General features: G+C 40.6%; 2 protein-coding genes across 15 annotated transcripts in view; both read left to right on the plus strand.

Moving 5' to 3' along the window:
• The window catches only part of YEATS2 (YEATS domain containing 2), a 122,568-nt gene that overhangs the window by 66,998 nt on the left and 28,740 nt on the right, over window positions 1-26,830 (plus strand). For all 14 annotated transcript variants that reach the window (XR_008997073.1, XR_008997072.1, XR_008997076.1 and 11 more), the window contains 5 exons: window positions 17,018-17,276; window positions 20,240-20,401; window positions 22,532-22,662; window positions 23,412-23,570; window positions 26,586-26,747. Coding sequence is in view for 11 of the 14 variants with exons in the window: in XM_057500454.1 (XP_057356437.1) it covers window positions 17,018-17,276; window positions 20,240-20,401; window positions 22,532-22,662; window positions 23,412-23,570; window positions 26,586-26,747 (873 nt within the window). In the remaining 3 variants the exon portion in view is untranslated. The remainder of the gene's footprint in view (window positions 1-17,017; window positions 17,277-20,239; window positions 20,402-22,531; window positions 22,663-23,411; window positions 23,571-26,585; window positions 26,748-26,830) is intronic.
• LOC118907045 (transcription initiation factor IIA subunit 2-like) lies at window positions 18,017-18,791 on the plus strand. Its single transcript, XM_036875263.2, has one exon. The coding sequence runs from the start codon at window positions 18,173-18,175 to the stop codon at window positions 18,500-18,502; it is 330 nt and encodes a 109-aa protein (XP_036731158.2). The 5' UTR covers window positions 18,017-18,172; the 3' UTR covers window positions 18,503-18,791.

Here is a 26,830-nt window from a genome sequence, read left to right on the forward strand (position 1 = left end):
TCAGTTATTGTTATCTGGACTCCCTACTCGGGTATATCCTTTGTGTTCTTCAGAGTCTATTTTGCTTTACCTAGAGATACATGGTATCAGTAGATTTAGATTTCTGAGTCAACATAGCATTGCTGTTTATGCTCAGAAGCTTTAAACAAGTTAGTTTCTACTTTCTGCCACTTTGTATTTCACAAATCATTCAAGTAATGCTGAACAACTGTATTGGCTTTCTTGTCACATTGCTACCTACCTAATGGCAGTGTTAGGACTAAGAGAAAGTGAATACCCTTACACTAGGGTACCCTGAATAAAGTTCAAGGCACGTGAAAAGAAAAGCCCCAGAAGAGTGTAAAAGAACTACAGAGAAGCAGTAATAAAGCATGAGAAAAGATTTCCTGTTTCTCCAGGAAATTTAGTATATGCTTTGGATTCAAGAAAAGAGCTGTCTGCAAGTACAGACTGTCCATGGTGATTGCTGAAGTGCATTTCTAGAAACTCTGCAGGAAACAGAAGGGTGAGAAAAGTGGTGCTGTTTTACCTTCCGTACAATTTAGGCATAATAGAAGCATAGCTTATTCTTTGTCATGAAAGTAGAGAGAGGTGCTGCTTTTGCTATGAAAAGGAATAGCTGAGGAATTAATGGGCTCATTGGGAAGGAAGCAGATGGCAGAATGAAAGGAGCATGAACTTTGGAATTAGAGCTTGTTACACATCTCAGATCTCAGCCACTCATTATTTGTGTAAGACGGGCAGGTTTATGTTTCTGAACCTTGTTTTCTTATCTAGTAAAAGGGATTAATACCCTTAGTCCTTCAGAGTTGTAGGAGAATTGTTAGAGATGGTTGTGTACAAGGGGCCTAACACAAAGCAGTCACTTAGTAAATAATAGTAGCTGTTAGTGACTGAGGATAAATCCAGTGTATGGTATGCATGCATGAGTACCGTGATTAACAGTTATTACTGAGAACTGAATTGCAGTTGGCTGTATTTTTCAACGTCTGGAGGGAAAACCACATACAGAATCCTTACCTCAGTTGCTAAAGTAAATTCTGACTTGCACAGGGAGGGGAGAAATAGAAACATTGAATTAAAGCATGAATCAAAGTGAGGTATTTATGAAAATAGAGAACAAAATATCTACTTTTTGAAACTATTAGGAAATGAGGAATACAGAGAGAAGCACTGTGGAATGGGAAGAAAAGAGATGGTGAGTTTAGGTTCTAGACCAAAATACTGTGTTGTTAAAAAAAAAGAAAACCTAGTTTGAGATTGATAGTGTGCTACTTAAGAGCCTTCCTTGTGTCTTTACTACACATAGAATTTTCCCAATAGTATGCCAGACTTCTTCTCCTCAGATTTTTAGAACAAAGTGATGGGGGTGGGGAGTAAATTAGTTTTGTGAGTGGAATGCTCCTAGAGGATAAGCTCTGCTAGTAAAAACTGCCCTCCTGTGGCCAACTTGGGATACCATGTCTTTATTTGGCTCTTGGAAAAATTAAGTGTGTCATATTCTAGAAATTTTTAAGCAGCCAAGTATGAGGATAGAAGTTGGTACAAGGAGGAAAAAGCAAGTCAGATGCATGGAATTTTGGAAAAGAAATTAAAATAGGTCCAAGTATTGTTTTTCTTTAAGGTTTCTGCTTTCTTTGTTAGCTTAGATGATACATAATTAGGCCTATGCAGTGAATTATTAAGTTTGATGTATTTAGAAAATGTGAAGTCTCTTGTCTTAGAAAAAGGTTCATCTACTAAAACAAAGCCAAAGGCTAAAATAAGTTTATTTCTTATTTTCAGTCACACATAAAAGACTAGTAGTTAGCTCTGGTATATTGGTTCTAACCCCTATCTTGTTACTCTGACATTCTCAAAATTTGGTTTTCAGCTAATGGGCTAAGATACCCGCTTCCTCTCATGCCATCAAGTTCATATTTCTGGCCAGCAAGAAGAGGGAAGGGGAAGAGAGGGTGGGAAGAGGCATAACCCAAAAGTTGCCCTCCTCATTTCTGTTCACATCCCTTTAACCAGATCAGATGGCCAAACCTAGGTGTGAGGGGGCTGGGAAATGGGAAATTCAGTTAGTATTCTGTGTGTCCATGTCCCCCTAGAAGCTCTATTACTTTGAGAGTCTCTATTACTATGAGAAAGAAGCAAAGACTGGATATTGTTGTCCAAGTAGCAGTTTCTGCTGCACCTCAAAAATGTTTTTCTATATTAATAAAACTTTTTTTTCATGTAAATATACAGAAACGTTCTTGATTTCTAAGAAATATATACCACCACATCTGTAGGGGGAATGTCCATACCCAGCTCTGCAGCCACAGCAACACTCCATGTTGCCTACAGAATGACGCTCATACAGTCAGAATAAAGGGATTGGTTAATCATAAGCGATTGTTTTAACCAAGCCAGGATAGCTGGGAGAATTTCTTTCCTCCATTCTAGGTTAACTTGCTTTTTTTGCATTGGATCTTTGACTTGTTTGTTCCTTCTTTCTTTCCCTCCTTTTCTAAGATTACATAAAAGTGGAGATACTATCATAATGAATCCTGTATGCCCAATGAATCAGCATTTTGGTAATCTCTTCCTAGGATATTTTAAAGCAGGTACTAGATGTCACATATTTTAATTTCTATTTGACTAACTGGCTATAGGGTTTAAAATCAAGGTTCTCTGCCCTGACCACATGCTGAAGACAGCAACCAGTGTTTATCCTTTGACTCATTCTATCCTGGGAGTCTCCATGTAGCATCCCAGGTCACCTCTCTTCAGTTACTAGTAACAAGTGTCATGGTCAGCAGCAGCTGTCGTTTCCTGTGTACATCAGGTTGGCTCGCATTTTATAAACTTACTTATCCCTCATGTTCTCATGAAATAAATATTATTATCCATATTTTATAGATGAAATGTCTAAAGCTAAAGCTCAAAGAGGTTAAATTACTGGTGGAACAAAACTGGGAAGCCAGGTCTTACTGCTTATAAAAACCTATACTCTTTCCTCTGTGTTGCACTGTGGTTTACATCAGTTGATTAGGGGACTGTTTTCTTTACGTCAACCATATTATCCAAGCACACAGCAGGTATGTTTTATTTTATTCACATTCTTTGAAAAGAAACCATGTATGATTTAGTTATTTTTTAACTTAAAAAATCTCATCAATTAGTTGCATAAAGCTTATCATTTTGTTCCACCTCTTAATGTAATCCTGTAATTTTTTGAGAAAGATTCTAAAATTTCAGTGAAATACAGGGAGCACTATAATCAATAAACACATATCCTCCACCCTGAATCACATGTTCATCTTTACTTCAAATTGTTCTCCAAATAAAACATAAGTGATAAAAATGAAGTCCACTCTGTTGTTCCCAAAAACAACACTCTCATGAATATCCAGTCCATACTTTTATTACATAAACACATAACTATAACCAAGATATTGTTCATATGTTTTGAAGGTTTACATAAAAGATACTTATTCTCATATTTTTCTGCAACTTTCCTTTCACTCAGTATTTGCACTTTTAAGGCCTTTTGATACTGATACATTTAGTTGTACTTCATTCATTTTACTAATATATGCTCTTTCATTGTCAGTCTTAAGCTACAGTTTATCTGTTCCTCTATCTGCAGACATTAAGCATATTGTTACATGTTGTAGACATTAAAAGAGTTAACAGTTTTTGTTGTATTTGCAAGTAAAGTAACAGGACATTCTGTGTATGTCCCCTTAAGCATATATCTAAGATTTCTCTAGGATGTATTCCCAAAAGTAGAATTGCTTCCACATGGGGTATGTGAGTTTTAGTATATGCTGGTACCTCTCTGGGGTGTGAAAGCAAGGGAGCGACACACAGCAGCAATTCACCGGAGAATTCCACTTTATTAGGGAAAGGTGCTGGGTTATATAGGAAGGGGCATGAGCTGATTGAGGTGTCACTTCTACGGGGCTGGTGGCTATGGGCTAGGTGCTGGGATTAGGGGGGCGAGGGGTGATTGGGCTTCAGGTGGTACCGGCGGGAACCGAGGACCCGTAAGAGAAGCAGGAAGTTCGCCATCTTATGGGTGGGGGCCCTTCATTCCCCCCTTTCTCCTCTATGGGGTTGTGGATGTTGCTTTCTCTCTGACTGCTTCCTGCTGAACGGGGGCGGAGAAGGGAGTGAGGGCTTGAGGACCGGGAGGAAAGGGTTGATAGGACTCCCCACAGTAAGGACAAGTAGATGTGGACTTCTTCAGATAGGAAATCAATGAAGGTTCCCTGTAACCATGGGTCGAGGACTTGTTGATTCTAATGGTGCTAAGAGGATATGGGTGCCAGAAGCCAGGCGTCTGTGGCCATTGTTTCCAGGAACAGTTTCCAGCGGAGAGAGGGGTCCATCTCAGCGTGTGGTGAGGAGGTTACGTGAGGGTGAGGGATCTTCTGTGGCTAAAAGCTGGTAGTTCCTGAGTAAAAGCTGGTTGAAAGTTTGATTAGAGATTTTACCAACTTGGAATTTGATAAACTTTACAAGGCAAGAAGAGACAGGCGAGGAGAATAATTATTATAGGGCCAGCAATGGGCCAAAGCCAGGTAAGGAAGGGGTTTGTTAGTATTAAAGAGAATGGGTTGGAGGAGTAATACTGTGGGTACCGGGAGTTACCCATGTAGTGAATGGCACAAGACCAGTAGGGACATCCCCGTATGTGTCTGGCCATCACCTGCAACAGGCTTGTTTTTGGTCATAGAGGAAGCAGAGGTAGGGAGAATAAAGGTAGCTGCTAGTGAACACTTCGGTGGAGGGAGGAAAGTGGAGGTATAAAGGCTCGGAGCAGCCTTTCAGAGGGCAGTCTGATGTGGCAATGAGGGCAGTGATTTTTGTTTGATGCTGTGCTGTGTGTAAGTCTGTCTGACTTTGAATCGCCATACAAAGGAGGCTGGGATGGCGGGGAAGACAATAGGAATGAGGAAAAAAAGAGAGAGAGTGAGGGAGCAGTAAAGGAGGAAAAAGTCATGATTCGGGTATGGATGGCAAAGGGGGTGAACGGGATTTTGGAGGAAAGAGGACAGTAAGGTCAGGAGTCTGGAGGGAGGGAGAGTCTGTAAACTTTTGTAGGTTAAGAGATCCTTTAGGTGATGTGGGGACAGAATGGTAAGGAGCGCCCCGAATGTCAGTTTATGAGCTTCCTTCTGCAAGAGCTGTCCAGCGGCTAATGCCCGTAGGCAGGGGGCCCATCCCCGAACTGTGGGGTCTAATTGCTTGGAAAGATAAGCTACTGGGGCAAAGGTTGGGCCATAATGTTGGCCTAGGACTCCTAGAACTTGACCTCTCATGAATGTATAATGAGAAGGGCTTCGAAAAATCGGGAAGATGGAGAGCTGGGGCTTCCACAAGGGCTTGACGGAGCTTAATGAAGGAGTGTCGGGGTGAGGAGGATAATCGTTCTTCAGGGGGACCCTTGCTGAGGTCATATAGGGGTTTTGCCAACAGGGAGAAGTTAGGGATCCACGCTCTAAAATACCCAGCCAGGCCTAGAAAGGAAAGGATTTCTGTCTTGGTTTTGTGAACGGGCAGGTCAGAGAGGAGCCGTTTTCTGTAAAAAATCTTGGGAGGAGGGGTCCAGAGGGATAGAAAAAAAAAATGCGTCCTTGAGATCTAGGACTGAGAAGTGGGAGGCCGAGGCAGGGATCCGCGATAACAGGGTGATGGATTTGGAACTAAGGGATGGATAGGGACGATGGCCATGTTGACGAGGTGAAGGTCTTGGACAAGGCGGAAAGATCCGTTGGTTTTTTTAACAGCTAATATGGGGGTATTAAATGGGGAGTGAGTGGGTCTGAGGTAATTTTTGTTTAAAAGATCTTGAATTATGGGTTGGAGGCCTATGAGGGCTGAAGTGGTTAGGGGGTATTGGGCCTGACAGATATACTGAGAGGGGTTACGTAATTTGATAGAGGCAGGAGGACATAGAGCCATGGAGGGGCTTGTAATGTCCCAAACTTTGGGATTTACAGGGTGTATGAGGGCGGAACTGGAGCTTTCATTGGGTAGAGGGGGGTCGTCGGCTATGAGGGCCATTAGAAAGGGAGTGCTGGGGGCTGTGGGAGTGGATATAGTTATGGAAACATGGAGGAGAGAAAGGATGTCCCGTCCTAGTAAAGGGATGGGACACTGGGGCATAACCAGGAAGGAGTGGGAGAAAGGTATGGGATTGTCTTGGATTGTATATAAAAGGGGGGGTGTTTTTATTGGGAAAATCTGTTTATCTCCTACCCCGACTATAGGAGTAATGGCAGGCGTGGTAGGGCCCCGGTATTCCCGCAAGACTGATAAGGTGGCTCCTGTATCTAGGAGGAAGGAGATGGGGCGACCGTCTACTATTAAGGTAACCCTGGGCTCCTGTTTGGTGATGGAAATGGTCGGGTGAGAAGCCCCCGGGCCCCGTCAATCTTCTTCTGCCAGCCCCACTACTGCGGGCTTAGGATGGGGGTTGTTCGTCCAGCCTCCCCTTCAGGTGGCTGGGCAATCAGACCCCCAGTGGCCCTTTTTGTGGCATCTGGGGCATGGGGTGGTAGGAGATCTGGGGGAGGGGCACGCCCTTGACCAATGTCCCTCTTTTCCGCACTTGAAACAAGCTCCTGGGGGGGGGGGGGGCTTGTTTGTAGAGGAGTGCCCAGGTTGTGGTTTTATCAGCTGGGCCAACATTTGGAAATTGGCCTGATCAGCCTTTTGTTTACGGCGTTCTTTCTCCTCCTCCCGGTTATGGAAGACTTTAAAGGCCACTGTTAGGATCTCAGTCTGTGGGGTAGCGGGGCCCTGTTCCAACTTCTTGAGTTTAGCTTTAATGTCGGGGTAGCTTTGAGCTAGGAAGTATGTCATAAGGACATGTCTCCCGTCAGGCGTTTCCGGGTCCAGGCTGGTGTCCTGTAATAGGGCTTGAGTGAGTCTGTCTAAGAACTTGGAGGGAGCTTCCTCCCTCCTTTGAATTATGTCTTGGAGCTTTTGAAAATTGACTACTTTACGAGCTGGCGTTTTTCAGACCTGCTGTTAAGCAGCAGGCGAAGATATCTCGAGAGCAGAGACCCACGGCGGTGGGGGACTGAAGGGTTCTGGCTCAGTCTGTGGGGGAGAAACAGGTGATGGGGGCAAAGACGGAGGAGGCTCCTGGGACTTAGTTAGAGGGGGGCTGAAAGGCTCAGGCTTGATCTGCAGGGGTTTGAGGTGGGGGAGGAGATGGTGGTGGAGGAAGGGGAAGGGGCTGTTGTAGGAGAGGAGGGAGAAGGGAGTGGGTGGGAGGCTTCTGCGGGGGAGACGGCTTGCAGGCTAGGAGAACTTGGGGGGATGTGGGGGGAGGAGGCGGTGGCGGCGAGGGGGGCGGGAGGAGGAGACGGAAAGCTTCAGTATAGGGAATCTCCTTCCAGTTTTTCAGGCGCTGGCAGAAGTTAAAGAGATCGCGAGTGATGTTAGGATCAAGAGCTCCCCCTGTGGGCCATTGGTTGTGATTGTCTAGGGGGCATGTCGGCCAATCTTGGGAGCAGTATTTGCGGAGAAGTTTTGGTTTTATATCAGGCGTCAGGGAGAGGGTGGCTAGATGCTTGAGCAGGCATTCAAGAGGTGAACTTTCAGGGAGGGATGAGGAGGCTCCCATGGCTAAAGGACAGAGAAGGAGATGAACAGGGGAAGACGAAAGGGGATCCTCAGACTGGGAGCCGACCGCAAGGAGACCAAGGGCGTCCCCGATGATCCTTGGGGGTCTGCGGAAACTCGTATACGAGTCGGTTTCTAGGAAGTGTGGGTCGTCACCCAGACTTCTCTAAGAAGGCAGAGTGCCGGAGTCCGAGGTACCCAGTACTAGGAATTTTCGGCGGAAGGAACGGAAGGGGGGGGGAAGGGAGCGTTCTCATCCGCAAAGGAGTCGCCTCGTTCATGGCTGTTGGAGGAGGGGCCTGAGGGTCCGCCGCAGCCGTGAAGGCCTAAGGTGGGGAGAGTTCCCTCCTCGTCCCCGAGCGTCAGGGCCTTGCCGGACGATCACGGTCAATGGCGCTGCGATAGCTCGGGGAAGAGCGGCCCGCTCCAGGGGAAAACTTACCCAAAGGCCAGAGAGGAGTGGTGAGTGTGAGGAGCCAGCACCGGAAAAAGAGGACGAGGGCAAGCTGCTGCTGGTGTCGGGAGAAGACGGGGCCCAGTTGGGGTGTCCCGTCTCCCGGGTTTCGGCACCAATGAAAGGAAGGGAGCGACACACAGCAGCAATTCACCGGAGAATTCCGCTTTATTAGGGAAAGGTGCTGGGTTATATAGGAAGGGGCATGGGGTGATTGAGGTGTCACTTCTACGGGGCTGGTGGCTATTGGCTAGGTGCTGGGATTGGGAGGGGGGCGAGGGGTGATTGGGCTTCAGGTGGTGCCGGCGGGAACCGAGGACCCGTAAGAGAAGGAGGAAGTTCGCCATCTTATGGGTGGGGGCCCTTCAGGGTGGCCATACAAGTGTTCCTTCCCACCAGCAGTGAACAAACTTTCTTCTTTCCTGGTATCTTCTAGCCTGTTCTTTACCATTATTTACTCTCCAATCCCATGAGTGAAAAGTACTTCCTACTTTCTTTTCTGCCTTTAGAAGGCAAATCTTTGCCATTCTTATAACCTTATAAAAATCTTTTCATCTGGCTTTTGGTGAGAAGCTCTTCTTTATGAAATGAACTGGGGGGTGGGAAATACCACCAATCTGCCAATAATGAATTAAATTCTTCTAATTTAACATCCTATTATTCTGTGTGTTTTTAAAGTAGCTCCTAGCATTTTCTTATTTCAAAGAGTTCACTTTACAATATTTTCAGAGGTTTGGGTACCGGGGTCTTTGTGTGTGTGTATGGTGTGTGTGTGTGTGTGTTAAATATACCAGGGTCTTTGTGTGTGTGTGTGTGTGGTGTGTGTGTGTGTGTGTTAAATATACCGGGGTCTTTGTGTGTGTGTGTGTGTGTGTGTGTGTGTGTTAAATATACCAGGGTCTTTGTGTGTGTGTGTGTGTGGTGTGTGTGTGTGTGTGTTAAATATACCGGGGTCTGTGTGTGTGTGTGTGTGTGTGTGTGTGTGTGTGTGTGTGTGTGTGTGTGTGTGTGTTAAATATACCGGGGTCTTTGTGTGTGTGTGTGTGTGTGTGTGTGTGTTAAATATACCGGGGTCTTTGTGTGTGTGTGTGTGTGTGTGTTAAATATATATATATTTATATTTGTTATCATTAATCTACAATTACATGAAGAACATTATGTTTACTAGGTTCGCCCCTTCACCAAGTCCCCCCCCACACCCCATCACAGTCACTGTCCATCAGCGTGGTAAGATGCTGTAGATTCACTACTTGTCTTCTCGGTGTTGCACAGCCCTCCCCATGCCCCACCCAGATTATACATGCTAATTGTAATGTCCCCTTTCTTTTTCCCCACCCTTATCCCTCCCTTCCCACCCATCCCCCCCAGTCCCTTTCCCTTTGGTAACTGTTAGTCCATTCTTGGGTTCTGTGATTCTGCTGCTGTTTTGTTCCTTCAGTTTTTCTTTGTTCTTATACTCCACATATGAGTGAAAACATTTGGTACTTGTCTTTCTCTGCCTGGCTTATTTCACTGAGCATAATACCCTCCAGCTCCATCCATGTTGTTGCAAATGGTAGGATTTGTTTTCTTCTTATGGCTGAATAATATTCCATTGTGTATATGTACCACATCTTCTTTATCCATTCATCTACTGATGGACACTTAGGTTGTTTCCATTTCTTGGCTATTGTAAATAGTGCTGCGATAAACATAGGGGTGCATCTGTCTTTTTCAAACTGGAGTGCTGCATCCTTAGGGTAAATTCCTAGAAGTGGAATTCCTGGGTCAAATGGTATGTCTATTTTGAGGAACCTCCATACTGCTTTCCACAATAGTTGAAATAATTTACATTTCCGTACTGAGGTCTTTTAAAAAAAAAAAATTGCTCTTCTTGCTTACTTCTTGTTTATCCAAATGTCTGCCTTCAAGGAAAGGAGAAATTAGAAGTATATAAAAGATAATTTTCCTAAAAAATCCATTGGAAGAGACGTCACATATTACACTATATAGTAAATGACTTTGTTATGAGTTGTAGAGATTAAGAAATAATCGTTTTCAGATGGGGAAAATAAAGGGGTTACCAAAGTGGTAGTTAAAAGTATACAGTGAAAAAGGATTAAAGATGGCGGCATGAGAGGAGACATAGAGGCTTCCTCCTAAAACTGGATACAATTAGAAAATATACTTGGTGCAACTAATCCTGAGAGAGCAACAGGAAAGAGGACGGCGCCAGACTACATACACCTGGAGAAAAGAGCAGATCTCACCGAAAAGGGTAACATACCAAAGCTGTGGTTCGGCGGGACCCAAGCTCTTCCCACAGCCCAGCTTACCGGCGGGAGGAAGAGAAACTGAGCAGGGAGGTAGTGGAGGCCTGGGACTGCTGAATACCTAGCTCCAGAGATCTGCGCTGGGAGCACAAACCTACATTTCATGGTGCTTTCATCATACTCTTCTGATTACGGGGTTGGAAAACTGGGACAGGTGGAGTTCCTGGGGAGACTGGGATTCCGGCCGCTTGTGGAAAGCAGGGATCCATATCTGGCTGCTCTGGGACAAAAGCTTATACCTGTGTGCTCGGCCCACTGGTTCAGGCAGTGGAGACAGGCACAGCAGCCGGGAAGCGGGGAACAGCTCTTCTCTCCCCCCAGGCACCAATACTGCTCCCCTGTGACCCCAGACATTGCTTCAGGGGATGAGCAGCTCCAGAATAGAGCTTCTGGACACTAGAGGGCACCATATACAAATAGGAAACGTGAAAGAAACCTGGTCCAGAGTAAAATTATTAATACAACTCCTGAGAAAGATTTAAATGACATGTACTTCAGGACTCTTCCTGAAAGGGAGTTCAAAACAAAAATCATCAACTTGCTAATGGAGGTACGGAAAGACATCCAAGAACTCAGGAATGAATTCAGATTGGAGATCCAGTCGTTGAAAAGCACGATGGAGGGTAATAAAAGCAGGTTGGATATGGTGGAGGAGATGATAAATGAAACAGAAACTAGAGAAGAGGAATACAAAGAAGCTGAGGCACAGAGAGAAAAAAGGATCTCTAAGAATGAAAGAATATTGAGAGAACTGTGTGACAGATCAAAACGGAACAATATTCACATTATAGGAATAACCAGAAGAAGAAGAGAGAGAAAAAGGAATAGAAAGTGTCTTTGAGGAGGTAGTTGCTGAAAACTTCCCCAATCTGGGGAAGGAGATAGTCTCTCAGGCCATGGAGATCCACAGATCTCCCAACACAAGGGAACCAAGGAAGACAACACCAAGACACATAGTAATTAAAATGGAAAAGATCAAGGATAAGGACAGTCTGTTAAAAGCAGCCAGAGACAGAAATAAGATCACATATAAAGGAAAGCCCAAAAGGGTAACATCAGACTTCTCAGCAGAAACCTTACAGGCCAGAAGGGAGTGGCATGATGTATTTAATGCCATGAAGCAGAAGGGCCTGGAACCAAGATTACTTTATCCGGCAAGATTATCATTTAAATTTGAAGGAGGAATTAAACAATTTCCAGATAAGCAAAAGCTGAGAGAATTTACCTCCCACAAACCATCTCTACAGTCTATTTTGGAGGGACTGCTATAGATGGAAGTATTCCTAAGGTGGAATAGCTGTCACCAGAGGTAATAAAACCACAGTAAAGAAAGTAGAACAGCTAATTACTAAGCAAATGAAAACTTAAATTAACTATCCCCAAAGTCAATCAAGGGATAGACAAAAAGTACAGAATATGATGCCTAATATATAAAGAATGGAGGAGGAAGAAAAAGGAGGAGAAACAGAAAAGAACCTTTAGATTGTGTTTGTAACAGCATACTAAGTAAGTTAAGTTAGACTCTTAGATATTAAGGGAATTAACCTTGAACCTTTGGTAACCACGAATCTAAAGCCTGCAATGGCAATAAGTACATACTTATCGATAATCACCCTAAATGTAAATGGACTGAATGCACCAATCAAAAGACAAAGAGTCACTGAATGGATAAAAAAACAAGACCCATCTATATGCTGCTTACAAGAGACTCACCTCAAACCCAAAGACATGCACAGACTAAAAGTCAAAGGATGGAAAGATATTTCATGCAAACAACAGGGAGAAAAAAGCAGATGTTGCAGTACTATTATCAGACAAAATAGACTTCAAAACAAAGAAAGTAACAAGAGATAAAGAAGGACATTACATAATGATAAAGGGCTCAGTCCAACAAGAGGATATAACCACTATAAATATATATGCACCCAACACAGGAGCACCAGCATATGTGAAACAAATACTAACAGAACTAAAGGAGAAAATAGAATGCAATGCATTCATTTTAGGAGACTTCAACACACCACTTACTGCAAAGGATAGATGCACTGACCGAAAATAAGGACACAGAGGCACTGAACAACACACTAGAACAGATAGACCTAATAGACATCTATAGAACTCTACATCCAAAAGCAACAGGATACACATACTTCTCAAGTGCACATGGAACATTCTCCAGAATAGACCACATACTAGGCCACAAAAAGAGCCTCAGTAAATTCAAAATGATTGAAATCCTACCAACCAACTTTTCAGACCACAAAGGTATAAAACTAGAACTAAGTTATACAAAGAAATCAAAAAGGCCCACAAACATATGGAGGCTTAACAACATGCTCCTAAATAATCAATGTATAAATGACCAAATTAAAATAGAGATCAAGCAATATATGGAAACAAATGACAATAACAACACAAGGCCCCAACTTCTGTGGGACACAGTGAAAGCAGTCTTAAGAGGGAAGTATATAGCCATCCAAGCATATTTAAAGAAGGAAGAACAAACCCAAATGAATAGTCTAACGTCACAATTATCAAAATTGGAAAAAGAACAAATGAAGCCTAAAGTCAACAGAAGGAGGGACATAATAAAGATTAGAGAAGAAATAAATAAAATTGAGAAGAATAAAACAATAGAAAAAAATCAATGAAACCAAGAGCTGGTTCTTTGAGAAAATAAACAAAATAGATAAGTCTCTAGCCAGACTTATTAAGAGAAAAAGAGAATCAACACACATCAACAGAATCAGAAACAAGAAAGGAAACATCACAACGGACCCCACAGAAATACAAAGAATTATTAGAGACTACTATGAAAACCTATATGCTAACAAGCTGGAAAACCTAGAAGAAATGGACAACTTCCTAGAAAAATACAACCTTCCAAGACTGACCAAGGAAGAAACACAAAATCTAAACAGACCAATTACCAGCAAGGAAATTGAAGCGGTAATCAAAAAACCACCAAAGAACAAAACCCCCAACCCAGATAGATTTACCACTGAATTTTATCAGACATACAGAGAAAACATAATACCCATTCTCCCTAAAGTTTTCCAAAAAATAGAAGAGGAGGGAATACTCCCAAACTCATTATATGAAGCCAACATCACCGTAATACCAAAACCAGGCAAAGACCCCACCAAAAAAGAAAACTACAGACCAATATCCCTGATGAACGTAGATGCAAAAATACTCAATAAAATATTAGCAAACCAAATTCAAAAATACATCAGAAGGATCATACACCACGACCAAGTGGGATTCATCCCAGGGATGCAAGGATGGTACAACATTTGAATATCCGTCAGCATCATCCACCACATAAACAAAAAGGACAAAAACCACATGATCATCTCCATAGATGCTGAGAAAGCATTCGACAGAATTCAGCATCCATTCATGATAAAAACTCTCAGCAAAATGGGTATAGAGGGCAAGTACCTCAACATAATAAAGGCCATATATGATAAGCCCACAGTCAACATCATACTGAACAGCGAGAAGCTGAAAGCTTTTCCTCTGAGATCGGGAACAAGACAGGGATGTCAACTCTCCCCTCTGTTATTCAACATAGTACTGGAGGTCCTAGCCACGGCAATTAGACAAAACAAAGAAATACAAGGAATCCAGATTGGTAAAGAAGAAGTTAAACTGTCACTATTTGCAGATGACATGATACTTTACATAAAAAACCATAAAGACTCCACTCCAAAACTACTAGAACTAATATCGGAATACAGCAAAGTTGCAGGATACAAAATTAACACACAGAAATTTGTGGCTTTCCTATACACTAACAATGAACTAATAGAAAGAGAAATCAGGAAACCAATTCCATTGACAATTGCATCAAAAAGAATAAAATACCTTAGGAATAAACCTAACCAAGGAAGTGAAAGACCTATACCCTGAAAACTATAAGACACTCTTAAGAGAAATTAAAGAGGACACTAACAAATGGAAACTCATCCCATGCTCGTGGCTAGGAAGAATTAATATCATCAAAATGGCCATCCTGCCCAAAGCAATATACAGATTTGATGCAATCCCTATCAAATTACCAACAGCATTCTTCAAAGAACTGGAACAAATAGTTCAAAAATTCATATGGAAACACCAAAGACCCCAAATAGCCAAAGCAATCCTGACAAAGAAGAATAAAGTGGGGGGGATCTCGCTCCCCAACTTGAAGCTTTACTACAAAGCCACAGTAATCAAGACTGTGGTACTGGCACAAGAACAGAGCCACAGACCAGTGGAACAGAATAGAGACTCCAAACATTAACCCAAACATTTATGGTCAGTTAATATATGATAAAGGAGCCATGGACATACAATGGGGAAATGACAGTCTCTTCAACAGACGGTGCTGGCAAAACTGGACAGCTACATGTAAGAGAATGAAACTGGATCACTGTCTAACCCCATACACAAAAGTAAATTCGAAATGGATCAAAGAACTGAATGTCATTCATGAAACCATAAAACTCTTAGGAAAAAACATAGGCAAAAATCTCTTGGACATAAACATGAGCGACTTCTTCATGAACATATCTCCCCAGGCAAGGGAAACAAAAGCAAAAATGAACAAGTGGGACTATATCAAGCTGGAAAGCTTCTGTACAGCAAAGGACACCAATAGAACAAAAATGTACCCTACATTATGGGAGAATATATTCATAAATGACTGATCCGATAAAGGATTGACATCCAAAATATATGAGAGCTCATGCACCTCAACAAACAAAAAGCAAATAATCCAATTAAAAAATGGGCAGAAGATCTGAACAGACAGTTCTCCAAAGAAGAAATTCAGATGGCCAACAGACACATGAAAGATGCTCCACATCTCTAGTCATCAGAGAAATGCAAATTAAAACCACAATGAGATATCACCTCACACCAGTAAGGATTGCCACCATCCAAAAGACAAACAACAACAAATGTTGGTGAGGTTGTGGAGAAAGGGAAACCCTCCTACACTGCTGGTGGGAATGTAAATTAGTTCGACCATTGTGGAAAGCAGTATGGAGGTTCCTCAAAAAGCTCAAAATAGACATACCATTTGACCCAGGAATTCCACTTCTAGGAATTTACACTAAGAATGCAGCAGCCCAGTTTGAAAAAGACAGATGCACCCCTGTGTTTATCGCAGCACTATTTACAATAGCCAAGAAATGTAAGCAACCTAAGTGTCCATCAGTAGATGAATGGACAAAGAAGATGTGGTACATATACACAATGGAATATTATTCAGCCATAAGAAGAAAACAAATCCTACCATTTGCAAGAACATGGATGGAGCTGGAGGATATTATGCTCAGTGAAATAAGCCAGGCAGAGAAAGACAAGTACCGAATGTTTTCACTCATATGTGGAGTATAAGAACAAAGAAAAACTGAAGGAACAAAACAGCAGTAGAATCACAGAACCCAAGAATGGACTAACAGTTACCAAAGGGAAAGGGACTGGGGAGGATGGGTGAGAAAGGAGGGATAAGAGTGGGGAAAAAGAAAGGGGGCCTTACGATTAGCATGTATAATGTTGGCGGGGGATCATGGGGCAGGCTGTGCAACACAGAGAAGACAAGTAGTGATTCTGCAGCATCTTACTATGCTGATGGACAGTGACTGTAATGGGATTTGTCGGGGGGACTTGATGAAGGGGGGAGTCTAGTAAACATAATGTTCTTTATGTAATTGTAGATTAATTATAACGAAATGAATAAAAATAAATAATTGAAAAAAATAAAAATAAACAAAGGCAAACAAGTTTTAAGGCAAAGGCATAGGCTATGAGACAGCAGAGTAAAGTTGAATAATGGAGAAAATGAAGATTGATTTCAGAAAACACAGATTCAAATCCCAGTCCATCACTAGTGTGATATCATTGCCTCTGCCTCTTTTCTATGAAATGGGATGTAAGGTCTTGTACTGAAATGGGGCTACATATGAAGCACTTTGTAAACAGTAAAATATGGAGAAAATGAAAAAAAAAAAGGTATACAGTAAAGTTTATAGTTTGTATATGAGAGTGGTTTTTGCACAGTTTTTCATAATGTGAAGTTTAAAATTACCTAAATAGCCACACAGTAGTGAAATGTTACATAGATTGTGGTATGTCTATTCTAATATATTATTATTTGGTCATCTAAAAGTGTTTTTGAAAAATAACAACTTTGGAAAATGCTTGTAATATAGCATTACATTAAGAAAAATTATACAACTGTATGTGTGATTCTTATCTGTTTTAAAATTTTCAAAGAGTTGGAAGTAAATATAATAAAAATATTGAGATTATTTCTGAATGAGTCAAATTTTTTTTCTTATATTTCTGTATTTTTTAAATTTTATATAAAAACACATTTTACTTTTTACAGTTAAAATAAGTTGTGGATAGTAGCTGGGGTTAAGACAAAAACTGCAACCTTTTATTGTAATAATATCCAAAATGTGTAAGAAATATTGCTGTTGTTCATGTCTGTCATAGGGAGCTGTCCTAGATGATTGGATCAGACTCCATCTGTTATAACCGGGATGTTACTTTATTCTTTGCTAAAGTAGAGTGACTGTTCTGTTCTAAGAACTCTTGAAAGGACTATGAAAAGAACTACTGGCCTCTCCTCTGTTTTGAACAGGTTGTTGGGGTGCCGGTTGGGTCTACTTTACCTTCAACAGTGAAACAGGCTGTGGCAATCAGTGGTGGCCAAATCCTTGTAGCCAAGGCCAGCTCTTCTGTCACCAAAGCAGGTGGTCCAAAGCAAGTTGTAACCCAGGGAGTCGCCAAAGCAATTGTGAGTGGAGGTGGAGGAACCATTGTTGCTCAGCCAGTGCAAGCCTTAACCAAGGCTCAGGTCGCTGCGGCAGGCCCTCAGAAGAGTGGATCCCAGGGTTCAGGTAACTGATACTAACTGGGGGCTCTTTCAGTAGCAGCCTCTTCAGGAATGTTCTTTGCTAGTGATTTTATTTGATACTTAGTTCTGTCTGGCAAAACGTAGTTGGTTGATGCTATCAGGAGTGTGTACAAACACATTTTACATAGAGATCTACAAGCAGTTTGCTGTAGAGAGAGAGAGAGAGAGAGAGAGAGAGTGTGTGTGTGTGTGTGTGTGTGTGTGTGTGTGTTTTAGCAAGAGTAATAGTGTGTGTGTGTGTGTGTGTTTTAGCAAGAGTAAGTGTGTGTGTGTTTTAGCAAGAGTAAGTGTGTGTGTGTGTGTGTGTGTGTGTGTGTGTGTGTGTGTGTGTGTGTGTGTGTTAGCAAGAGTAATAAAAGTAGAGTATGTCTTAGTAGTGCTTTCAGGTCTGAAGAAAATGCCCATGACACCCTCATCTTCACTTTGGGTTGTACTCCAGACCGAACACTTCCGTGTGCTCCTTGGGCAGCAGCATTTTGAGATGCTTGGCTAATGCATTCTCTACCAGACAAAAATTAAAACACCTTAATTGTCTTTTAGGCATTGATGTGATTTCTGTGAAGGCATGAAAAAGATACCTAAGACATTTGGTATTTACTAATTTTTGAGAGTCCTGATGAAGCTAAAGAATTGTTACAGTGTGTTGGAAGGGTAGAGGGTAGTGGATGTCCAAAACCAAGACTTCAGAGCTGATGAATTGCTGGTGATGATAGAGTTCATTTGTGGCATTAAGAATGCACTTGAGGCAGTTGGGGAGGTAGGCAGCTCCTGCGGGGCTGCTGGCTGCACCCCTTCTGTCCGCTCAGCAGCGGGAAGCACTTTCCCCAAAGGACATCAGTGCAAGCCTGAATAAGAAAAACAATTTCTTCCTCCTAAGCCATGGCATATCAGTTATATAGAAATACCACTTTGGGAAACAGTCTTCAGGAGAGCCTTGATGAGCTCATACAGTCTCAGCAGATCACTCGCCAACTTGCCCTTCAAGTTCTACTTCAGTTTGATAAGGCTATAAATTCAGCATTGGCTCAGAGGGTCAGGAACAGAGTCAATTTCAGGGGCTCTCTGAATACATACAGATTCTGCGATAATGTGTGGACTTTTGTATTGAATGATGTGGAATTCAGAGAGATGACAGAACTTATTAAAGTGGATAAAATGAAAATTGTAGCCTGTGATGGTAAAAATACTGGCTCCAGTACTACAGAATGAATAGAAAAAAATGGCTTTTTTATGCCATCATGTTATTATTCATCACTTTTGAAGAGAAGCATAGAAGAGACTTTTTTAAATTTGTTCTAGCATTGCAACAATGATTACACTGTGCTGTCAGAGAATTCCACTAGAAAGAAGCTTGCAACTTTGTAGCCTCTCACATTATCTTCACTAAACTGCATGAAGAAACAGAACTTTTTTTTTAATGACAAATCAAATCTTGCCTAAGAACATTCTTTAATAAACTCATTTTAAAACTCAAAAAAAAAAAAAAAAGAATGCACTTGAGATGGACTGGAAAAAATGGTCTTTGGAGTTTAGAAAATGAAGCAGTTGAGAAGCCAGAGAATTAAATAAGTCATCTACAGTGCTGTCCCTGAGAATGCCAGTCTTTGGCATAGAGAACAAGACTTTGAGTCAAGAGTTAGTCTTTAGCAAGTGAGGGGAGGTGAAGAGGAGTTCATCAAATGAGAGCAGAAAAGAGAGAGATAAGATGATGTAACCAAGTGTAAGCCTCAGGAGCCAGGGCTTTGTTTTCTGGAGTAAGGGGTAAAGTCTGAGAGCCAAACTCAGGGTTGCTGGGGAAGTCGTATTGTCAGAGGACTGACAGTTCAATTACCACAGAGATAGTGTTCAAAGAGGCTGAAGTTCTGAAGGGTAAGGATCACAGCAGGAAATCATGGGGGCATAGTGAAAGAGTGTGGGCAGGAGGAAGGGATGAGGAGATTGGTTCACATCAGGATCTGTGAGCAACATGGAGAAGGGACTCCCGGCACAGGTGGCTGACCAGAGACATTTGCCCTTCTGGCAAGGCTGAGATGCACAGCAGTGTAAGATGGGATTAACTGTTGTAATAATGGAGAGGGATGGCCCTTAGTTTTAATGCCAGGCCCTGATATTTTGACACAGTGTCCAGGGTTCCTAATTCCCGAAGCCTTGCACAGGGACATGTTAATAAGAACTACTCCAGCAGACTGCAGGAGGCTGTGGGAGTCCTTTCCCTGTGGTGGCTCATGTGGTTCTTCTATAGGCTTCTTTTAATTGACGTTAGCATTCAAAGTAACTACAGAAAACGTGACATGTCAGTCTCCTTTAAGACTCATGGTTACAGGTTTTATATCCACACGCACAAAGAAGTAAATTCTAAGAGGTAAGTGAAAGCTCTTTGACCTGGGTAACACTTCAAAAAGATGAATTAACAGGGGCATAGTTGTTGACTAGCATTTTTCAGTTCTTTTAAGTGAGGGAGGCTACAAGTCTTACTCCAAATCAGTAAACTCATTCATTACTAGAAACTGACTAAAGGGCCTTTAAACAGAATGGGAGAATGTGTATTCATCCATACATAGGGTGATAATTTCATTGAGTGTCTAAACCACAGTACTTTTCAGCGTAAAAAGAAGTTATAATTAATAATTAGAATGGTACATCAGTATAAACTGGAACTGTTCTGGGCAACCCAGGACATGTGGTCTCCCTCTTTATATACAGATATAAATTCCTTTGTGGTTTACAGCAGGTGCTTCTAATATGTAAATTATTTATGATTAGCAAGATATTTAAGAATATCAGCCTTAAAAAGCATTGTGCCTCTAGGAGTTTGCTGTTAGTGATTTTAATAAGTACTTTTGTTACTCTGTTTTGATTTTAGAGGTAACATTGCCCTCAGTTCCAATTTATCTTACTATTTTTACTGTTTTTTTTTTCTTTTCTTTTTTCCCTTTACCATTTTAGTAATGGCAACATTACAGTTACCAGCCACTAATTTGGCCAACTTGGCAAATTTGCCTCCTGGCACTAAACTCTACCTTACAACAAACAGCAAGAACCCTTCAGGAAAAGGAAAACTGCTGCTGATCCCTCAAGGAGCCATCCTGCGAGCTACCAACAATGCTAGTTAGTCCATCATTAAGTCATTTGCTTCTTGGGTCTCTGGGTATGTGCATCTCATCCACCTGAGAGGCAGTTCTTACCTGTTTGAGGAAGCCTTTTCATAACTCTGTTTAGTAGTATAATGGTAGCATTTGCCCAAATGGATTTAAAACATACACATACCATTGATGGGTGGATAAAGAAGATATGGTACACATACACAATGGAATATTACTCAGCCATTAAAAGGATGGAATTTGCCATTCATGTGAACATTGATGAACCTAGAGGATTTTATGCTCAGTGAAATAAGTCAGACAGAGACAGACAAATACCATATGATTTCACTTACATGTGGGATTTAAAAAACAAAACAAATGAACAACCAACCAAAAAACCCAGACACAGACTCATAAATACAGAGAACAAACTGGTTGTTGCCAAAGGGAGGGGGCTGGGATGATGGGCAACAAAAGTAAGGAGATAAAAACATATAAACATCCAGTTATAAAATAAATAAGTCACAGACATGAAGAAGTACATCCTAGAGAATATAGATAATTTGTCATAACTTTATGTGGTGACAGATCATAGCTACACTTATTATGGTAAACATTTCATAATGTATATAAATGCCAAATCACTGTGTTGTATGCCTGAAATTGATTTAATACTATATGTCAACTATACAACAGTTAAGAATAAAAATAAATTTAGAAATCATACACATAATTTAACTATACATGGGTTTAAATATCATAGTCTTAGGAGGTAACACTATTATTTTGGGTTTACTGACTCAGAGTTTGTGATCAGGAACAAATTCCACTGGAGAGGTATGGCTTTGTGGCTGCATTGGGAGAAAGCTCTCTGTGAACTGTAAATGAAGAAGAGTTCTTTCTCACACTGGTATCTTAAAACTCGTGACACCTGGGAGAACATAGCTGGAAACCTATTTTTAGTTAGAAGGGGATAGGAACAGGGTTGGAATCAAATGTCTTTACTTGCCATTATTTAGATGTGTATCTTAGGTTTGCTAGTTTGGAGATGAAAAGAGAAATATAGGCTTGGCCTTAGTGTACAGGTCTTAAAGGCCCAAGGAAATTAGGTGGCTCATCTAGACTGATATAAATTTTTGCTTTACATAGAGAAAAACAATTTGGGTAGTGTTGGAAAGGAAAGTGTAAACGGGATTATTTCCCTCTGAATCAGAAGTATAATTGTGACAGCAATCAAATTCATTAGAATTCAGCCAGTCTTGCCAAAATACGCAGTGTGTAAGCTAGTCACCATTTTATTTCCTGACTATCATGGGTGATTTCCACTCTTAACCTGGTATTTTCTTGTCATACTTAAGCAGTGATATATCAAGAAGTTAAGATATGTAAGACGAGGACAGTGTAAGTATTCCAAAATTCATCCAGAGACCTACTTAGATTTTAATTTTCATATACTGTGTCACCAAAAGGGAAGTAAAAATGGCCCAAAAGCTTTAAAGTGGAATTTGGAAAGCAAAAAAGATTGTAGCCCTGGAGTCATTATAAATATGAGGAAAGTCAATTTTTTCCAGGGCAGGGGTAGTCAGAAAAGAGGGTGTACTGGAAATTCCACTATATTCCAGCAGTTTCACAGAAATGGAATCAGATGCCAGAAAGTTTGAAAGCACTTCTCTGTGTACATGATTTTTTTAAATTAAGGTAGCATTGATATACACTCTATGAAGGTTTCACAAGAAAAACAATGTGGTTATTACATTCACCCTTACTATTGAGTTCCCCCCGCCGTACCCCATTGCAGTCACTGTCTCATCAATGTAGTAATCTGTGTATGTGATTTTAAATCAGCACTTGGTTAGAAAATGTTAATGTCAGACTCTTGATCTCCCACAGGTAAGTCAGAACACTTGTCTAAGTTCTTCATTGTGCCCAGAGCTGAACAACTAGTCATTCGGTTGAAAGTCAATAAATTTCAGTCTCAGCTCCAGGAAGTTCTCCGAACTCTTGTCACAGAATAGTTACATTACAAAAAAAGAAGGAAAATAGAAGAGGGAAGGAATGGTGCTGGTAAAGGAAACATCTCCCTGGCTCATCTGTTTTTTCTCTTAAGCCGTATCTGAGTACCTCATGCTCTTGCTGTCCTTCATTGTATTTGCAGACCTCCAGTCTGGCTCAGCTGCTGGTGGTGGAGGAGGAGGCAGCACGGGAGGAACCCAAAGCCCTGCTGGCTCCGGAGGGATAGCCCAGCACCTGACTTACACATCTTACATCCTCAGGCAGACTCCCCAGGTCTGGTCATCTGTGACTGGTATCTTTCAAGTCAGTCATTTTATAACTGCCTTTAATTATACTAGTGGACTTACCTTTATAGCTTTGGGATTAGGGATCAGTACTAACATTTTAGCCATGTTATAAATCTGTATTATTTTGGCTTGTTTTGAGAGAGGAGGAAATAAGAGATTCAGGAAGATTTAAGTAACTGGTGTAAGATCCCTGCTAAGAAAATGGTAGAACTCACAGAAAGATTTTCGCTGTGCTCTTGCCTCCCACATCCATGAGGTAATGAAGAGTGTTAATGTGCAGTTGGAAATTTTTCCCTTGGTAGGGAGTAACCAAAGAGATCTATCAAGTCGTGGCATTTGAAGTGAGATTGGATTTGAGATTAAGACAGGTTTCCACCTTCTTTCTCTAAGTCTGGGCTCCTCTCTAAGGAAGGTTAGAGTTTTTGTTCCAAACATTCTTTATGAGAAGGATGGATAGTTATCAGTGTCAGTGATTAAATCCAGCTTTGAGGACTAGATTATAAAACTTGAGTTTCTAACAGCCTGTTCTGCAAGTACTGTGCAGAGTTTGGAAATTGGGGATAACCCTTGGTAGTGACACTGAAAGCAGAGCTATTCATTCAGTTATTTTGATTTTGTTGCAAGATGAAGGTGAGGGAGCATTGTAGCTTATAACACAGGACCTTATGACCTAAAGAGCAAGTCAATTGAATTTAACAAATTACTAATTAAAGATTTTATTTGTTGCTAATTTAGGGCACATTTTTAGTTGGCCAGCCATCGCCCCAGACATCTGGAAAACAGCTGACTACTGGGTCAGTGGTCCAGGGAACTCTGGGAGTGAACACATCTTCTGCACAAGGACAACAAACATTAAAAGTCATCTCTGGACAAAAAACCACTTTGTTTACCCAGGTAAATACACACACACACACACACACATCAAATACATGGGTGGATTATAGTGTTTATTTAAATATTTACAGCTTATCTCTTTCCACAAAGAAATTAAGGTAACATAAGAAAATTAACAAAATAGTATAGAAAAATATGAATAAAATCGTGAGATTTGCGAAAATATAAGTAGATGGAGGAGCTAAACCAGAGAGTTACTTAGATATACAAACAGTAATGTCTGTATGGCTAATAAAATTTGCCAAAGCAAAATGAGAAGCATGATCACTTTAAAATTCACACTGTTTGTGAAAGGGAAACAGAATAACCACATAATATTTCCTTAGAAAAAATGAAGATTTTCTTGACACTTCGTTCTAAAATTTCTCTGGAGGAACTGCATGTAGGAGGTTCTGAATAGTGTAATAGGTGATTTCAGCCCATAAAATCCACATGCTAAGTAAACACTGGAGGCAACTTGGCACATGCTTCTGCAGCATTCTTGAGTATATGCCCAGCTAAAATTCTGGGTGAAGGCTGTCATAATCATCTACAGGAGAATCTGTAGCTAGATCTCAAACCTTATTAGCAAATGAAACAAATAAGGTCTAGAAGGATATAGATAGTATGATACCATTTATCAAAAAACAGTTCATTTTCTGTGACTATATGTAGATCAGCAGTTCTTAAAACATGAAATTGATACTGGATTTTGTCAAGTGCATTTTCTGTCTATTGAGAGGATCAGTTTTTTTTTCAGTTTGTTAATATGGTGAATTACATTGACTTTTGTTTTATCAAATATTAAATCAACCCTGTATTTCCTGGGATAAACCCACTTGGTTGTGACGTTTTCCTCTTTTAAACTTAGGTTATTGTTGGGTTTAACTCGGTAAGCCTTTTTTTAGAATTTTTGCCAGGAATACTTGTCAGTAGTTTTCTTTGTAAGTTCTGTCTGGTTTTGGTGTGAGAGTAATGCTGGCTTTATAAAATGAGTTGGAAACTTCTCCCTCTTCTTTACTTTTTGGGGAAGAATTTATGTAGTACTGGTATAATTTCTTAACTATTTAGAATATACCAGTGAAGCCATATGGCTTAGAGTTTTCCTACTTGGGAAGGTTTTTAACTATAATTTCAATTTATTTAATAGACACAGAATTATTCAGGTTATTTATTTTGTCTTGAGGGAGGTTTGGTTTATATCTTTAAAGGAATTTATTTCATCTAAGCAGTTGAATTTATTGGGATAAAGTTCATAATTTTTCCTTATCTTTTTAATGTCTGTAGAATCTTTAGTGAAGTCCCCTTTTTATTCTTGACTTTGATAATTATATATCTCCTCCTTTTTTCTTGGCCCATCTATCTAGAGGTTTATCTATTTCATTGATCTTTAAAATTATCAGCATTTGGTTTCCTTGAGTACCAATTTATTGTCAGTCAGATGCTCTTAGCTGGTTCAAATATGAAGACCCCAGATTCTTTAGTCAGTTTTTTAAAATCTTAGCTGATTTCTTACCAGCTTAAGTTGCAATCAGCTCAGTGACTTTCTCTCTTTTCTGCCACAGCCGAGACGATTACTGTTGCCTTTTATTATAGTTAATATGAATAAGCACAGATCATAAGTATACAGCTTTGAGTTGTACAAAAGTGAGTTTTGACAAGTATATACTCATGCAAGCACTATCCCAATCATAGAACACTCCCATCACTCTAAAACATACTCTTGTTTTTCTTTCCAGTTTTTTCCATCACCATTTTTTCTGTTTCTATCACCATAGATTAACTTTTGTCTATTCTTGAACTTTATATCAATAAAATTGCATAGCATTTAGTCTTTTATGTCTACCTTCTATTGTTCAACGTAATGTTTTTGAGATTTATCCATGTCTCAAGTACACTAATATCCATATCTCAAGGACACCATATCTGAGTACACTAGAGTAGCTAGGTCATAGGGTAAGTATGTTTGTAAGAAACTTAAGAACCTGAAAAATGGTTTTGCAAAGTGATTGTCTTATTTGACACACTCACAAAGTCATGTTGGGAGAGTTCCCGTTGCTGTACCTCCTCACCAACATGGAGAAACATCATTCTTTTTCATTTGAACCATGTTTATGAGTATGCAGTGACATCTGATTGTGGGTTTAATTTGCATTAAGACTCCAAAACAAATTATGCCATAGCTACTACTTCTGGATTCTAATCATGTCTCCTCCAGTTACTAGCTGTGTGACCCTGGTAAATTTATTGAGCTTACTCTCTTCATCTGTAAAATGGGACTAAAATCTAACTCATAATAAAGTTTATGAAAAGATTGACTTAAGCTATGTACAAGTGCTTTCTGTCATTTCTGGCACATAGTAAACTCTCAGACTGATAAATCATATCTATTTGTGGGGCACATTAATTTTGGGCACGAAGTAATCATATAGTCCATGGGTCAGCAAACCAAGCCCAAGGTTTCCTGTTCTTATAAATAACATTTTATTGTAACATGCCACACTCATTTCATGCTATAACAGTAGAGTTGGGTTGCAACAGAGACCATCTGGCTTGCAAAGCCAGAAGTGCTTAAGCCATTTTCAGAAAAGGTTCACCGAGCCTTGATTTAAATCACTAAAACTGTAATTTGTTGAAGGATTCTCCGGTACTTAGATGCTAATCTAGTAGTAGCCCAGAGCACCATTAACTTAACCATTTAATTCTGGCCTTTCTTGGTTAGATTTTCATGTTTAAGAGCATTTTGCACTCAATTATTTTGATTGAGTATCTTTGAAGACACTGCTGCCAAATAGTGATTTACAAATGCATCCATTTACTTGTTCTGCATTATAGGTAAAGGAACAGTTGTAGGTAAAAGGTGCTCTTTACATCTTGAAAGCTTGTTGGAAAGGTATACAAACACTTCATATAATTTTTTTTTTCACTTCATATAATTTTGATTAACAAGACTTCTTAGATACGCTCTAATCCTTATAGATAAGGAGTAAATTGTGCCTGTGAACATTACTACTTCAACCCATTTTGTTTCTGCAGGCAGCCCCTGGGGGACAGGCATCTCTAATGAAAATATCTGACAGCACATTGAAGTCTGTGCCTGCCGCCTCACAACTCTCAAAGCCTGGAACCACGATGCTGAGAGTAACAGGAGGGGTTATCACAACTGCCCCTTCCCTGGCAAATGGTCCTGCACAACAGGTAGGATCAGCATGGTAGGAGAAAATCATAATAGAACCTGAAAGCAGTTAATAGAAGGAAGATAGATACCCAGCAGGCACACC

The sequence above is a fragment of the Manis pentadactyla genome, chromosome 1, assembly GCF_030020395.1.
Source record: "Manis pentadactyla isolate mManPen7 chromosome 1, mManPen7.hap1, whole genome shotgun sequence".
NCBI classification, from domain to species: Eukaryota; Metazoa; Chordata; class Mammalia; order Pholidota; family Manidae; genus Manis; species Manis pentadactyla.